Consider the following 17,088-nt stretch of genomic DNA (forward strand, 5'->3'; position numbering starts at 1 on the left):
TGGCCTAGCCAGCAATTCCCACATCCCATGAATGAATTTGTAAAAACAAAACCTTTTAGTGTTAAACATAGCTTGAATAACCATTAGATTCTTGCAAGGAACAAAAAATATCCTGGCCCAAGAGAATTAGATTATTCCCTGTTGGTCTGTATGTAATGGCAACATTTGCTTTCCATTGTTTTTACTGCCTTTTTCATCTGACTTCAATTTTATAGGAGAGAATCTAGATTAGTCACTAGTTGAGTTTAACTTAATACAGTTCGACTCCCACCTCCAAGTCTTTTTGACACCAGTTTCCAGCAAAGATGATTCTATTAGAGTCTTGGCCAAAAAGTCTCTTAACAGTGCTATATTTGACTTCCTTTATTCAGTCAATTGTGCACAAGCAACTAAGTTGCATCAGTGGTTTTTTTTAAACTCTGCTGGGGGTTTTTTTCCACCTCCAACTTTGTCACCTCCCAAGCATTTAGATAGCTGAGATGGATCATAAGATCATAAGAACTAGGAGCAGGAGTAGGCCGTCCAGCCCTTCGAGCCTGCTCCGCCATTCAATAAGATCATGGCTGATCTTTTCGTGGACTCGGATCCGCTTACCCGCGCTCTCACCGTATCCCTTAATTCCTTTATTCAAAAAGATATCTACCTTAGCTTTAAAAACATTGACTGAAGAAGCGTCAACAACTTCACTGGGCAAGGAATTCCATAAATTAACAACCCTCTGGGTGAAGAAGTTCCTTTTTTAAAATTCACTCCTAAATCTGCTCCCTCTAATCTTGAGGCTATGCCCTCTTGTCAGAGCTTCACCTGCCAGTGGAAACATCCTCTCTACTTGTATCTTATCTATTCCCTTCATGATTTTGTTTCTATAAGATCCCGCCACCCCCCTCATTCTTCTGAACTCCAATGAATACAATCCCAATCTACTTGGTCTCTCCTCATAAGCCAACCCCCTCAATTCCAGAATCAACCTAGTGAACCTCCTCTGCACCCTCTCCAGTGCCAGTATATCCTTTCTCAAGTAAGGAGACCAAAACTGCACACAGTACTCCAGGTGCGGCCTCACCAGTACCTTATACAGCTGCAACATAACCTCTCTGCTTTTAAACTCAATCCCTTTAGCAATGAAGGACAAAATTCCATTTGCCTTCCTAATTACTTGCTGTACCTGCAGACCAACCTTCTGCGATTCATGCACAAGGACACCCAGGTCCCTCTGCATAGCAGCATGCTGCAACTTTTTACCATTCAAGTAATAATCCTTTTTACTGTTACTCCTACCAAAATGAATGACTTCACATTTATTAACATTGTATTCCATCTGCCAGACCTTTGCCCACTCACTCAATGTATCTATGTTCCTCTGCAAAGTTTCACAGTCATCTGCACACTTTGCTCTGCCACTCATTTTAGTGTCATCTGCAAACTTTGACACCCTACACGTGGTCCCCAACTCCAAACCATCTGTATAAATTGTAAATAATTGTGGTCCCAACACTGATCCCTGAGGCACACCACTAGTGACTGCCAACCAGAATAGCACTCATTTATCCCCACTCTCTGCTTCCTGTTAGTCAACCAATCCTCTCCATGCTAATACTTTACCCCTAATGCCATGCATCCTTATCTTATGCAGCAGCCTCTTGCGTGGCACCTTGTCGAAGGCCTTTTGGAAATCTAGGTACACCACATCCACTGGGTCTCCATTGTCCACCTTGCTCGTAATGTCATCATAGAATTCCAAAAGATTTGTCAAGCATGACCTGCCCTTCATGAACCCATGCTGCGTCTGCCCAACGGGACTATTTCTATTGAGATGCCCTGCTATTTCTTCCTTGATAATAGACTCCAGCATCTTCCCCACTACAGAGGTTAAGCTAACCGGTCTATAATTCCCCATCTTTTGTCTACCTCCCTTTTTAAACAGTGGTGTCACATCTGCTGTTTTCCAATCTGCTGGGACTACCCCAGAGTCCAGAGAATTTTGGAAAATTACTGCCAGTGCACCTGCTATTTCTCTCGATCTCTTTTAGTACCCTGGGATGCATTCCATCAGGACCAGGAGACTTATCAATCCTTGGCTCCATTGGCTTGCCCAACGCTACCTCTTCCGTAATAATTGTTTCCAGGTCCTCACCTACGTTTGTCTCTTTGTCAATTACTGGCATGTTATTAGTGTCCTCCACCGTGAAGACCGATACAAAATACCTGTTCAATGCCTCGGCCATTTCATCATATCCCATAACTAAATTCCCCTTCTCATCCTCTAAAGGACCAACGTTTACTTTAGCCACTCTTTTTCGTTTTATATATTTATAGAAACTTTTGCTATCTGTCCTTATATTCTGTGCTAGTTTTTTCTCATGTTCTATCTTTTTATAGCTCTTTTTGTGGCTTTCTTTTGATCTTTAAAGTTTTCCCAATGTTCTAGTTTCATGCTGTTTTTGGCCACTTTGTTTGCCTTCTCTTTCAATTTGATAGCCTCCCTTATTTCCTTAGACACCCATGGCAGATTACCCCTTTTTCTTCCAGTCCTTCCTTTTTCACTGGAATATACTTTTGCTGAGCACTTTGAAAAATTGCTTTGAAAGTCCTCCTGCTCGACAACTGACCCACCATAAAATCTTTGTTTCCATTCTACTTTAGCCAAGTCCTCCCTCATTCTATTGTAGTCCCCCTTGTTCAAGCGCAGGACCCTGGTATTGGATTTTATCTTCTCACACTCCATCTGTATTCTAAATTCAACCATACTGCGATCACCCCTTCCTCGAGGATCCCTAACTGAGGTCATTAATTATTCCTGTCTCATTACACAGGACTAGATCTAGGGAGCTTGCTCCCTCGTCTGTTCCGTTACATACTGTTCAAGAAAACTATCACGGATACACAACGAACTCCTCCTCAAGGCTACTCTGAGCTGGTTCGACCAATTTACATGTGGATTAAAATCCCCCATGATGATTGCCATACCATTTTTACAGGCATTAGTTATTTTTTTTTGTTTTTTGCCCGCCCCAATGTGATTATGTTTGGTGGCTATAGACTGTGCCTATCAATGACTTTTTTTTCTTAGTGTTTCTAATTTCCACCCAAATGGATTCAACCTCATTCTCCATAGAACCTATATCATCTCAGCACTGCCCTGATGTCGTCCTTGAATATCAGAGCTACACCACCTCCCTTACCTTCCTGTCTGTCCTTCCGAATAGTCTGGTACCCCTGGATATTTAACTCCCAGTCGTGACCAACCTGTAACCATGTCTCTGTAATGGCTACCAAATCATATTTATTCAGTGATTTGTGCCGTTAACTCATCAACCTTGTTATGAATGCTATGAGCATTCAGGTAAAGTGCCTTTATGCCAGCTTTTTTACCCTCATTTCCAATATCTCTAACTCCTGAGTTATCCTTCCTTTTCTGCTTCTTTCATAGTCTGCCTTGAGCTTAAACCCTCCTGCACACGTTAACCTGCTGCTTACCTTTTTTTATTTACCATCATACTCTGTCGTTTTCCCTTTTTTCTTTCTCCCCCCCCCCCCCCCCCCCCACCGACTCACTAGTTTTAAAGTCCTAGAGACCACCCTATTTATCCGTTTCACTAGAACACTGGTTCCAGATTGGTTCAGATCTCCTCTCCCCACCCCCCCCCCCCCCCCCCGCCATGCCAATGCCCCATGAAATGGAATCCCTCTTTCCCACACCACTCCCTTAGTCACGTGTTTACTTCCCTAATATTCTTATCCCTAAGCCAATTTGCACGTGGCTCGGGCAGTAATCCGGAGATTATGACCCTTTAGGACCTGTTCCTTAATTTCGTTCCTAGTGCTTTATAATCTCCAAACAGGTCCTCCATCCTAGCCTTGCCCATGTTAGCCCCAACGTGGGCCACAACAACTGGATCCTCCCCCTCCCGCTCCAATATCCTTTCAAGCCGGTCAGATGTCCTGCACCGGGCAGGCAACACACCATGCAGGACTCCCGATCCAGCTTGCAAGGATACTATCTATACCCCTAATTATAGAATCCCCTATAACTGCCACTTGTCTTTTTGCTTCCCCCCCCCCCCCCCCGCCCCTTGAATGACCTTCTGCACCATGGTGCCATGGTCAGTTGGCTCATCCTCCCTGCAGCCCTTTTCCTCATCCACACCAGGAGCAAGTATCTCGTACCTGTTGGATAAGGTCAAAGGCTGAGGCTCCTCCACTCCTGAACTCCAGATCCCCCTACCTGCCTCACTTGCAATCACACCCTGTTGTCCCTGATCACTAACTGAATTTGAATTACTTTCAAAAGGGTATTAATGAGTTGGGTCATAAACAATGTGGTAACTCTAGGTTTGTGTAAACTTAAAATGGGGACCTCTAGCTGAAAATATTAAGAGCTCAACTTTTATAAACAGTCAAATGTTTTCTGTAGTCTTGTAAGTATGGTGGTGGAATGCATTCACCAAGGGATAATGTTTTTCCTAGATTGTACTGGTTTTCTCAGCACAATTTGCCCAAAAGTGGCACAACCAGTGATAAAGGTTGTGGGAATTAAGAGCAGTTGTTTACAATGTAAATCAAGTTTTTGGCAATCTTTTCTGCAATTTTTTTAAACACACTAGTGCAATTTGTACCCAGATCTCCAATTGCACCTAAAGTGGAAGCTCTGCCCACAAATCATCTGTTTTGAACAGAATTGGGAATGTGAATGTTGCCATGGAAGATTGGGTCTGAGCTCTGCCTCCTAGATAAAGGGTACTTGGGCACATGTGAAGGGTGGATTATTTGCTGATGTGTTTTGGGAAAGTGGGGAGGTTAAGTAGTGAGGCAGTTCTATAAAAGAATTAAGTTGTACATAGAAAACAAATGTTCTCTTGAATTGTCTTAAGACGAAGCTAGGAAAGGAGATGGGGAAAAAATGAATTACACTCTTTCCTAACAAATTTCTGGTTCTAGATTACTGCTGTGGACAACTTCATGAATTCATTTCATTCTATTAAATAGGAAAAACAGCTGAGAATACATCAATGGATTGTCATAATGCAAGTGAGAAGAAAAAAAAGTGAGTTATTTAATCTCTTTAAACTGCCCTCTTGCCTGAGTTCATTACCTTCCTATCCTCTCAATCTGCCTCCATCTGAACTCTCCTACCTATATTCATGGCCACCCCTTAACCTTGCCATCTTGTGTGACCTCTCCTCAATGGTGGGCTTGGGAGGGGGAGAGATTTTCCTCCCATGCACTGCGCCCCCCCTGCCTGCCCACGTTACCTACAAGGGCATTTCAAAATTCAAATGGCCTTTTGTTCACTGGCATTTCTGCAGCTACTAATCTGCTCTATCTTGCCCCCTCTTCCACCTTTTTGTCTTGGTCATCCACCTAGGAAGGCCCTTATAGTCCTCCCCCTCCCCCACCTCAGTGTAATGGATGCAGTGTTTATGTTTATGGCAGATAACTGGTTTAGCCATTCATCACCAGATCTAGTTGAACCATAAGGTACTATCTGGTCCTGTTCTCAACCAAAATTGCTCACTATTCCAGGGCCATCCTGGAATGCAAAAATAACAACTTTGTTCCATGTTACAAGTTGTCTTCTGAAACCCCACCTCCTTCACCTTGCCAACAAGCGCAAGGAGCTCATGGACTTCTTTGCCATTAAGATTGAGGCCATCTGTTTAGTTGCCTCCACTGCTTGCCTCTTTCCCTAACCCACCAACCAAAAATTTCACTAAAGTTCCCCTTGCTCTAGCCCTGAACTCATCCTTTTGTTTAGTTTCTCTTCTATCTCTTTCTCGGACTTCATCTTCTCAATGAGACCTACCTGCTCCCTCAATCCAATTCCTACCAAACTGCTGATCATCCAACTTCCCTCAGTGGCAGCCATGTTAGCTGATACTATTAACGGTCCCCTTTACTTCAAATCTGTTATCGCCCCATGTTTCAAAAAAAAAAATCTTGGATTTGCCCTTCACCACCCCCACCCCATCCCTTCTTTACAAACTTCCCTTTCCTTAACTTCTTGAACATGTTTCTTTTCCAAATCTGTGCCCATCTTTCCCTGCAGCCAAGGTTCTGTTCTGACAGTACAACACCCTCATCAAAGTCACGCATGGCAGCATGAGACTGTGCTAAATTATACTTACTCATCTTTCATAACATGTCTGCAGCTTTTGACATGTTAACACCAGCCTTTTCCAATGGCTCTCCTGCCATTCATCTGGTTCATTGTTATCTATCAGTCACAGACAAAAAATCATCTACAATGGCTTCTCTTCTGCCTCAAACAGTTACCACTGGAGATCCCCTGAGGATCTATCCTTTGGGACCCATCTTGCTTCATTCAGGTGCAGCTCCTGGTGATATCTGAAAATGCATGTCTGTTTCCACATGTGCATTGACACCAATTCTATCTCGTCACCACCTCTTGACCCCTCATCTGTCTGTCTGATTTGCCTTGCTTCTTATCTGACATCTAGTCGTGGGTAGGCAGCAATTTCCTTCAGCAAAATTGAGTGCCTAAGCCATTGTCTTTAATCCCTGCAACAAACTTTGTCCCTTTAGCCACAGATGCCATCTCTCCCTGGCCACACTGACTTGTGTCTGAAGCAGACCTCCTAGCAACCTTGTGATTTCTCCCTGCAAAGAGCTTCTGACCATATACTCTTCCCATCACAAAGACCTCTACTTCTACCTCCTAACATCATCTCTGCCTCAGGCTTGTCTGCTGAAACCCTCAATGCCTTTGTTTCTGCTAGACTTGACTGTTTCAATGCTCTCCTGGTTGGACTCCCATCTCTCCCACACTCCTTTTTCTTCCTCCTCCTCTACCCTGCACCCCCCCCCCCCAAAAAAAAAATAACTCCAAGTCCTGTTCACCCTTCATCCCTTTGCTTGTTGACCTACACTGGCTCTTGGTTCAGCAATACTTTTATTAAAATCTCCTCTTCCTTGTTTTCAAATCCTTCTGTAACCTTGCCCCTATGTTTCTAACTACTTTTCAACCCTATGCCCTCAAATCTCTGTTCATCTAATTCTGCCCTCTTGCACCTCTACCATTAGGAGGTGTGCCTTTAACTGCCAAAGCCCTGAGCTTTAGAATTCCCTTGAGCCTCTAACCCCTTCAGAGGTTCCCTTAAAATCTACCTTGTTTTTTTTATGATCAAGTTTTTTTTTTGTCACCTCTCCTATCTCCATATGTGGCTCGGTGCCTAATCTAGTTGATAACATCTCTGAAGTGTCTTGGATTGTGCCTTTAATATAGTAAAACATTCCGAGTGCAAGATGTTGGTCTACCATGCAAATCTAATGCATTCAATGTGAAAGTTGTGAGCATTTTGCAGTGGCATGCAATTTGTTAATAGAAAATACTTGTGCCTTTGATCCATTCGTGTATAGCAATCTTGAAGTATTTAGGGCTGCCTAAACTAACAGGCTGGTGATTCTTTGAGTTTTGGACTAAAGAATGATCTATATCAAACTGAAAATTGTAACCAGTTTTGATGACTAAGCATAGTTATGAAGGTAATCTGACCATGAAATTTTAGCAGAATATTAGTGGCCCCTTTTATTGGCTTACTGGAAAGGAGATTTGAGAAGCCTGCATAAATTACTAGATATAACCTGTGCAGAGGACAGTGGCATTTCCCCATGTCCTTCTAATATCTGCAAAAATTGCTCAAAGTTTGTAGTCAATTGAATAAGTGGATAAAAATTGATTACTTCATTCTGAACTTGAAGGGCATGGAAATAGTGTATTTATACATGTGAGTACTTTGACCAAAATTGCACATAGAGAATCTAGGTTATTGAAGACATTACTTGTCATTACACCTTAATTTCTAACTAAATTCTAGTCTTTTTAGTTTTGGTGCTCTGGACTATTGAAATGCATGCAATATTTCTTAGAAATTGTAAAATTGTTTCACTATATTACTGATGCATATCAATTTTTTTTTTTTTTTAGAAAGCAGTGGTGTCTAGATGACTTTGAAATTGGCCGTCCACTTGGAAAAGGTAAATTTGGAAATGTGTACTTGGCTCGTGAGCGACAGTCCAGATTTATCCTGGCATTGAAAGTGCTTTTTAAATCTCAACTTGAGAAAGCTGGTGTGGAACACCAGCTCAGAAGAGAAGTTGAAATCCAGTCACATCTCAGGTACATTTTCTATTTTTTGGGAAGGGGGCAGGATAGGATGAAAGCAAAGTAGCGTACTAACTAGTGATGCATATAGTTCCTATTCACTTTAATGCTGTGATACCACTTTGCTTATAAAATATGTTCCTGCGAATGAATTTGCCTGCTATATACAGTTTGGACAGTCAAATGACCACTAAGATATTGGGCCTGATCTTGCTGGAAAAATAACAGTGTTTTTAAAAAAAATAAATAAATCAGCAGCCATTCCGATTGAGATGAGCCGTGAGTTACAAATCTCTCAACCTTGATTCATGCTGCTGTGTTTCCAATGCATAAATAGCAACTTTCACTTAACCTCTGTTTTAAAACTTGCTGAATTTTTACATTAATTGTCCACAAAGGCTGATATTCAAGAACATCAATCTGATCCTAAAGAGAGCAATTTAAATGCCTCAATCTCATTCCTGTGTGTAGTTGATTGTTTTAAAAATGCCAACATTTAAAACAATTTTCCTTTTTTATCTCAACCCTACCTTTTTTTTTTTTTCTTTCCCTCTTCCTGTACTTGATTTTTCAACTCTTAATTCACCCACTCTAATTTATACCCTTCCTCTGTTTATCTTTCAATCCTTAAATCTCTCTGGTTAAGGAAATACACTTAGTGCTGCTGTTCACCAAGATCCCAGATGCCCTGTTTCCCTTGCTGGAAATGTAAGTTATGGCACTAATCTTTTGAACTGCAGTATACAGAACAAAGTCTTAAACAGGGCACATTGAATTCCCTTCTCCAGCAATATATAGCCCATTGTGGGATGTCCTTGGGCTCAGTTGCTTTAGCTACTATAATTATCTTAACCAGAGAAGAGCATTTGTCCATAAATTCCTGTAGGTTTTTGCTGTTGAGTAGTTTTTTAACTAGCACATGCAGTTCTCCCTTTATTGCCATTGGTTTAGCCTATCTTGATTTGACAATCTTGAAACTAGTGGCCAACTATGCTCCAACTTCTGATGCTTTTATCATAGTACCAGCCACTTGATGGCACTGTTCAGAAACATTTGTTTTTGGTCTGTGTAATGCAACAGCCAATGCTCATAACTGGGTACTGCAGCATTAGTTATTAGAAATCTGCATTTTCATCTTGGCTAAAAGAGTCAAGTGTACCCTCAACTATAAGGGGCAGTGGTGGCAGAAGGAAGAGACTGATCAGTGGCTTTATTGAATTAAAAAAAAGTTGCCTGGACATTTTGGTTCTACAAATGCTAGCTTGGGACCAATAACCACATACAACACTGTCTACACAAGAAAATAATGGAGTCTTGAAGTATTTTTCCTTTTTTTTTTGACAGTTGAGTATTTACCCCCTCAGGGACATTCCATTTGAACTTTAGGTATTTGTTAAATGTGCTATATAACGAAAGTTCTTGTATCTAGATAAGATGATTAAGGTTTGATCTAATTAGAATTTCAATAACATTTGAAAATTAAATCTAGTAGGTAGTTGTGTATCTTCTAGGTTTACCCCTCCTGTGTTTACAAAGCTTGTGCTTTCTTTCAATTGAATTAGAAATGAATTGCTTGGGTGTATATACAATGGCTTGCTGCTTTCTTTCCTATTCCTTCAGCCAGGCTTGGGCTAGTGGTACAAATGGAAATGAGTATACTTGGCATATAATGAGTTTGGTTATCAGGTATATTTTTAAAATTAAATCTACACGGTGTTACTAATGAATGGAAGAAAGAACATGTATGCATGGTATAATGTCCTTGTTTTGAATAGATTTGTCAGTTGTCTTGATGTTGCTACCTATGTGGCCAATGCTGGTTAGAAATGGCCTCTGCAAAGTTTAAATCATATGTTGAAGTGCTACTTCATTCTGTATACATGGTTTACCTCCAGCTCCTCCCAATCATGTGTCTCTTGCTTGATTCAATAAATGTAGTGATGGTCATGTTGGGACAATTCCTTTTTTGAGCATCTATAGTTGAGAGCAAATGCACTGCCAAACCCAGTAGTTAAATGTTATGGAGAAGTCTATTGAAATAGAGAATGATCACATTGAAGGTTTAGTAACCCCAACATGTCTTTTTTTTTGTAATTTTCAGCATCACTAGGACTAACGAAACTTTCAATCTGACCACACCCCCCACCTCTATTCTAATGCTAGTTATGCAAACAAGTTTAGATTAATGGGTACCTTCAACTTGAAGCTGATTGACATAACTAAGGTTATATTTCTAAGATGAGCCATATGTGAAATGAGAATTCTGTACATGTATGCTTATTTCAATTAGCAGTTGCTGTTAATGGGTAGAGATTTTACTCCAGTTTAGAATTGGAAATTTGGTATGACCAAGTATTCTCATTGGCTGCATGTTGTCTTTTTCACAGGCATCCTAATATTTTGCGGCTATTTGGATACTTCCATGATGCCTCCAGAGTTTATTTGATCTTGGAGTATGCTCCTCGTGGTGAACTTTATAAAGAGCTGCAGCGATGTGGAAAGTTTGACGATGGGAGGAGTGCTACGGTATGAGATGACTACTTGCTCTCAGGAGGTGACCTTGTACTGTGGGCTCCAGTTTTCTTTTTGGTTTTTATTACTAATCCATGCAATTTAGGTTGGAGTTAAATTCTTTTTTCCTCCAAAACAATGTTATGCTTCTGATTTTGTGATTGTTCTGCTGGAATTTAGAATTGAGACATGACTTGATTGAAAAATATAAGATCCTGAGGGGTCTTGACAGTGGATGTGGAAAGGATGTTTCCTGTTGGGGGATATAGAACTAGTCACCCTTTTTAAAAATAAGGGGTTGCCCATTTAAGACTGAAATTTATTTTTGAGGGTTGAGTCTTTAGAATTCTCTTCCTCAAAAGGCAGTGGAAGCAGAGCCTTTGAATATTTTTAAGGCAGAGGTAGATAGATTCTTGCTAAGTAAGGGGGTGGAAGGTCATCAGGGGTAGGTAGAAATGTGCCACATCAGTTCAGCCTTGAACTTATTGAATGGTGGAGCAGGCTCCAAGGGCCAAGTGGCCTACTCCTCCTAATTCATATGTTCATAAGGTATCATTCCCATTCTGCATGTGAATTTAAAGAGCTATTTACTGAGTAACATCACGACCAAAGACAATACTGTCTCTCTGACCTTTTCCAGCAAGCATAACTGGATTGTAGTTAGGACTAGGAAACTTGTCTGACTTTCTTCAACTATCCCCATTTACACTTCCTTTATTCCCTAAACCCAGCACTGCTGAGGTGCTTTTGTAGTGTCCTTATTCTTGACCTCTTATTCTGATCAATTACCTTGGCATAAACTGGCCATCAAACTTTGGAAACTTTTTTTTTTTGTATGGTATGCAAGGCTGGGCTTAAAACTTTAATGGAGCTCAGCAAGCTTGTAGAACAACTAATGCAAAGGCAAAATACTGTGGATGCTGGAAAGCTGAAAGAGGTCACATGCCTGAAATGCGCTCTTGCATTTTCTGTTATTGCTACTGGACAAACTACTCTAAAGTGTGCAGTTAAACATTTTTTAAGTCGTTGTATGACAAATTGACAGCAATATAGTACATGAATTGCAAGATTGTGTTTCTGAAAAGTTATAGTGGGGTCTTGCCAACAAAGTCTTTGCTCTGCAGGAACTAAGTGCTTTATTCCATAGGGCTGTGTTCTCGCACCCACACTTTTTGGGATTTTCTTCTCCCTGCTGCTTTCACATGCGTTCAAATCCTCTGAAGGAATTTTCCTCCACGCAAGATCAGGGGGCAGGTTGTTCAACCTTGCCCGTCTAAGAGCGAAGTACAGAAAGTCCTCATCAGAGAACTCCTCTTTGACGATGCTGCTTTAACATCTCACACTGAAGAGTGCCTGCAGAGTCTCATCGACAGGTTTGCGGCTGCCTGCAATGAATTTGGCCTAACCATCAGCCTCAAGAAAACAAACATCATGGGGCAGGACGTCAGAAATGCTCCATCCATCAATATTGGCGACCACGCTCTGGAAGTGGTTCAAGAGTTCACCTACCTAGGCTCAACTATCACCAGTAACCTGTCTCTAGATGCAGAAATCAACAAGCGCATGGGTAAGGCTTCCACTGCTATGTCCAGACTGGCCAAGAGAGTGTGGGAAAATGGCGCACTGACACTCGGATTTATGTGTTCCGTATCAGGCCTGTGTCCTCAGTACCTTGCTCTACGGCAGCGAGGCCTGGACAACATATGCCAGCCAAGAGCGCCGTCTCAATTCATTCCATCTTCACTGCCTTCGGAGAATCCTTGGCATCAGGTGGCAGGACTATATCTCCAACACAGAAGTCCTTGAAGCGGCCAACACCCCCAGCTTATACACACTACTGAGTCAGCGGCGCTTGAGATGGCTTGGCCATGTGAGCCGCATGGAAGATGGCAGGATCCCCAAAGACACATTGTACAGCAAGCTTGCCACTGGTATCAGACCCACCGGCCGTCCATGTCTCCGCTATAAAGACGTCTGCAAACGCGACATGAAATCGTGTGACATTGATCACAAGTCGTGGGAGTCAGTTGCCAGCATTCGCCAGAGCTGGCGGGCAGCCATAAAGACAGGGCTAAATTGTGGCGAGTCGAAGAGACTTAGTAGTTGGCAGGAAAAAAGACAGGCGCAAGGGGAGAGCCAACTGTGCAACAGCCCCAACAAACAAATTTCTCTGCAGCACCTGTGGAAGAGCCTGTCACTCCAGAATTGGCCTTTATAGCCACTCCAGGCGCTGCTTCACAAACCACTGACCACCTCCAGGCGCGTATCCATTGTCTCAAGATGAGGAGGCCCAAAAGAAAGAAAAGAACTCATGGTTTTATTTGGCCTTGCAAAAAATATTTGCATGGTGTTAAAGTCAGGGTCTACAGAGCAAGAAATGGGACTAGTTTGATTTTTAAATGTCAGCAGCTGAGGGTACTTGAGTGATGTAACAGTCAGTTGAGGGGACAAAAGGGAGGCGTTCCACATGGGATGTCTGTAATTTCATATACACTTGTGGATTTTTTTGAGCAAATGTTCTGCGTCAGCTCGGTAAGGTAATGTAAGCTAATATCCAAAATGCAGTAAATTTTGAAAACTTTAGATCATAAACTGGCTAAATGGTTGTGGAGACAAATCAAGAACGAGAACAAGCTGATGAGTAGTTCAAGTGATTTCTTTTGGTACAACTGGCTAATTTGATAACTTTATCCATTTTCCAGTACATGTCTGAACTGGCTGATGCACTTGTATACTGTCATTCAAAGAAGGTGATTCATAGGGACATTAAGCCAGAGAATCTATTGCTTGGAGCAAATGGAGAGCTGAAGATTGCAGATTTTGGATGGTCTGTGCATGCCCCAGCATCCAGGTACTAATATTCCATTAAGTATATCAAATTTATCATTGGAACTTATTCTAGGATTATATATTGGCCTAATGGTTTCTAGGCAAATTTGGATGCATAACTTTAAAGCAAGTTGGTGTTTTTGCAATGTGGTAAGACTTGAATTAACACTTGCCTCTTTAGCAGCCAGTTTATTTTCTCTGCTTGTCAATTGCACTTTTATAGCTAAATGTAAATATTCAATTGCATATTTTGTATTTAATGTTTACCATTTTCTTTCAACGCTATTGATATTCTGATTTTATTTTTGTTTGGTAATTTATTACCAAAAGTGAGCTGCAGCTACATTAGACCTCCCAATATGACTCCTTGCTCACTCCCTCCCTCCAAAAACTTTTTAGTGTCGACTTAATTTTAGTATTCGTACACTCCCATGCTACATGACCTTGATTGGGGAGCTAACCTCTCAATTGGAGAGGGAGTAAAGAGTGAGAATCAGCATTGTTGCAGTAGTTTAAAAGGCAATGTTTTGTCTAACTATTTGGTCACCAACAGACAGTACATGACCCATTCAGCAGAATCCCAAAACAAAGTAGGATCCAGGTTTTTAGCCTCATTTTGGGGGTGGGGGAGCAAAAAACAAAAGTTCCACTCCAAACATGATCAGGCCCAATGACCTTAGTGAGTGTTGTCTCTTGCAAGTATTCCTCCTGTCACTTTTTAATCAAACAGTTAAGGAAGCAGTCAAAGACTTGAGTATTTACTTGTTTCCTGCACCTATTGCCCCTTTAATGTTTCTGGATACCTGGGTTGCTTTCTATACAAACAGTAACTCTTAAAAGGGCAAATAGCCCACGACCAAAGCATGTCACATCAGCTCCTTCTACTGAAGGAGCACTGAGCAGTTGGGAGTTAAGTTTGAAAGGGCACCAAATCATAGACTAAAGGAAGACATGATGACACTTAAAGGCATTTTCACAAATGTTTTGATCACTGACTCTACCATATGTAGAATGAGGCAGAGAGCACTGTGTAGCAGAAGTGATTTCAAATGAGAGCCAATATGGCTATGGAAGAGGGCTGCATGTCCCCAAATAAGTTGGTGTAGTTGACGAAGGGAACCGTACTGGCAGTTGAGAGAAATCTTGCATATGAAATTCACTAATGGGGAAAGACTAGCTGGTCATGCAAGCCTGCCCTACACAATGATGGCTGGTGCATGATGACTAGAAACTTGTCTTTCATACTTGTAGGTTGTGATCACTGGGGTCCACATCTTGGACAGAAGAAATTTCTAGTGGAATTGATAGTCCCTTCATCATTTGCCATAAAATGTGTTCAACTAATTGGAGAATCAAAGCCTTTTGACTCACTGGGGAGAGGTTGAGCAGTTCTGGTACTTTATGCATCTCGAAGATTAGTGGGCGCTTTTCCTATGTTGGCTCAGTTTGGCTGTGCAAAGAAAGTGTTACAAACTTCGTCTTAAGTGACCAGTACTGCACTGCTAGTCACTTAAGTGATTTGAGTGTTTACATTTTAGGGGTGTGCCCAAATCTAATTATGCAGTATAACAAAATATCCCTTTGTGATTTGGAACTGGATAGTCAAGCTCTTGCATGTCTAGTTTTCTTCCTCTGTCTTCCTCTGGAAATAATGAGTTAACTGCCAAATGCAAGTCATTAAACTTTCATTTCACAGCACATGATCAAAGAACAATGCTTCTGATCAGACTTGCTTAGTTTTGTTCATACAAATTTTCTTCCAGGTAATGCAAGACAGCAAATGTATCTACCTGCATTCTCCTCCTGGGCCTGGCCAAAGCTTACCCAGTAGTTTGTTTTTGAAAACCTCTAACTTTGCAGCCTTAACTTTTTTTTTTATTTTACAACTAGGAGCCTGAGTTTTTCCCATGTAATGGATAGTTGATGTTTGCCAAGCCAGACTCTTAAATTGGTTATTTAGTCTACAGGGAAATGACACTGCCTTGCTGATTAACATTTAAAATCAACTTTTATCCTCAATCATTTCTGTGCAAATAGAAGAAAAGTGACACTAGGATTGTTTGGCTTGAGAGGTGGTTGGGTTACTGTTTTCCTTTTTCCAAAAAAAGGGAAAGATTTGACTTGTGTTAAATGTAGGCTTTTGAACAAAATCCTTGGAAAGGAGTTCAAGGTGATTGCTGCAGATAGTTTTCAACCCCTGGATGTGTTTACAATTATGGAATAGAACGATTTGGAGCTTCAAACAGTCCTCCATGTGAGACTTTACTATACTATATAATGAAACTCCGGTTTGCATTTCCCATGCACACTGATTTGTGTTTCTAAAGACTTCAATTGATGGCTTTTTTCTTGCCTCTCCGCACCCCCATTTTTCAACACCATCCTTTTAAAACTGAATATTTACTTTAGTCTGTTACCTTTAAAAATACTGTGTTGCCTCAGCACTTAGAATTTGATCCAGTGTTAATGGAATCTTTTAACCTAATGGTCTTTCAAAAACTATATTTTTTTTTTAAAACTGAAAACTGGTCAGTCTTGCTCTAGTGATGTCTACTGTCTTTGCAGGTTGTGCTCTGCATCAAAGGATCTTGTGCTGACTGCCACCACTATTGCTTTTGCCATATGTTTTTTTTGTATCAGTCAAGCTCAGACTACGATGATTTCCACATAGTACTGTGGTGCTTTTTAACCTGAATTTTCCTTAAGCATGTTACAAAAACTACAGATTGCTTGATGCCAGAAAAGAGTGGGTACTTCACATTAAGCCTCGGTCCCTACTGATGCTGAAGGGTTGCCAGGACCATAATGTTGGAAGTAAAAATTATATTTTCTTGAGATATAGCCTAGAATTTTATAGCTGTGCTGCCCACTCCACAGCCACAGCAGGAGCTGGGGGGCATAAAATTGAGTGGTAAGTGGGGGGGGGGGGGCGCGCATGTGCTGTTCCCATCACCTTCCCACCCCACTGCAATTTTGAGGGGCAGTGGTGGCTAGAAATGGCCCCAGGCCAATTAAGGCCCTTAAGTGGTCATTACTGCTACTTAAGGGCCTCCTCTCTCCCCAGCTGGTCTTTGAACTGAGGGAGGAAACCTGTATACCCTGCAAATCCTAAAGTTGATGGACCTTCTCAATCACTGGGGAAGTAGGGAGAGGAGATACCCCCAAATCACTTTCAGGCTTTAATTTAATGCTGTAGCATACAATCTAACTAGTGGCTCAAAACACTGGGTTCCTGCATATTATGGAATGTATACAAAAGCATTTCTTTTTGTTTTAGAAGAGCAACATTGTGTGGTACCCTGGACTACCTACCACCAGAGATGATTGAGGGGAAAATGCATGATGAAAAGGTTGACCTTTGGAGTCTTGGTGTTCTTTGTTATGAATTTTTAGTAGGTCGTCCTCCATTTGAAGCAGCAGATCGTCAAGAAACTTTTAGGAGAATTTCTAAAGTAAGTGACCTCAATAAACTTGTAAGCCTTCTATTCTACACTGCAACTCAATTGCAGTAGAAATTGTGTACTTTTTTAATCGAGACCAAATGTCCTGGAGATCTTTAATGGTCTATTCAGTTTGGACACTTTTTTTTGTCTAACTTGGCATGTGTGTAAGGATCAGTGATTTGA

At 41.3% G+C, this 17,088-nt stretch overlaps 1 protein-coding gene across 3 annotated transcripts in view; it reads left to right on the plus strand.

The window, feature by feature from the left end:
- LOC137378073 (aurora kinase C-like) overlaps positions 1-17,088 on the plus strand; it is a 51,649-nt gene that overhangs the window by 30,376 nt on the left and 4,185 nt on the right. For all 3 annotated transcript variants that reach the window (XR_010976546.1, XM_068048139.1, XM_068048138.1), the window contains exons 4-8: positions 4,987-5,044; positions 7,946-8,137; positions 10,510-10,648; positions 13,336-13,484; positions 16,740-16,914. Coding sequence is in view for 2 of the 3 variants with exons in the window: in XM_068048139.1 (XP_067904240.1) it covers positions 4,987-5,044; positions 7,946-8,137; positions 10,510-10,648; positions 13,336-13,484; positions 16,740-16,914 (713 nt within the window). In the remaining variant the exon portion in view is untranslated. The remainder of the gene's footprint in view (positions 1-4,986; positions 5,045-7,945; positions 8,138-10,509; positions 10,649-13,335; positions 13,485-16,739; positions 16,915-17,088) is intronic.

The sequence above is a fragment of the Heterodontus francisci genome, chromosome 16, assembly GCF_036365525.1.
Source record: "Heterodontus francisci isolate sHetFra1 chromosome 16, sHetFra1.hap1, whole genome shotgun sequence".
In the NCBI taxonomy this organism is placed as follows: domain Eukaryota; kingdom Metazoa; phylum Chordata; class Chondrichthyes; order Heterodontiformes; family Heterodontidae; genus Heterodontus; species Heterodontus francisci.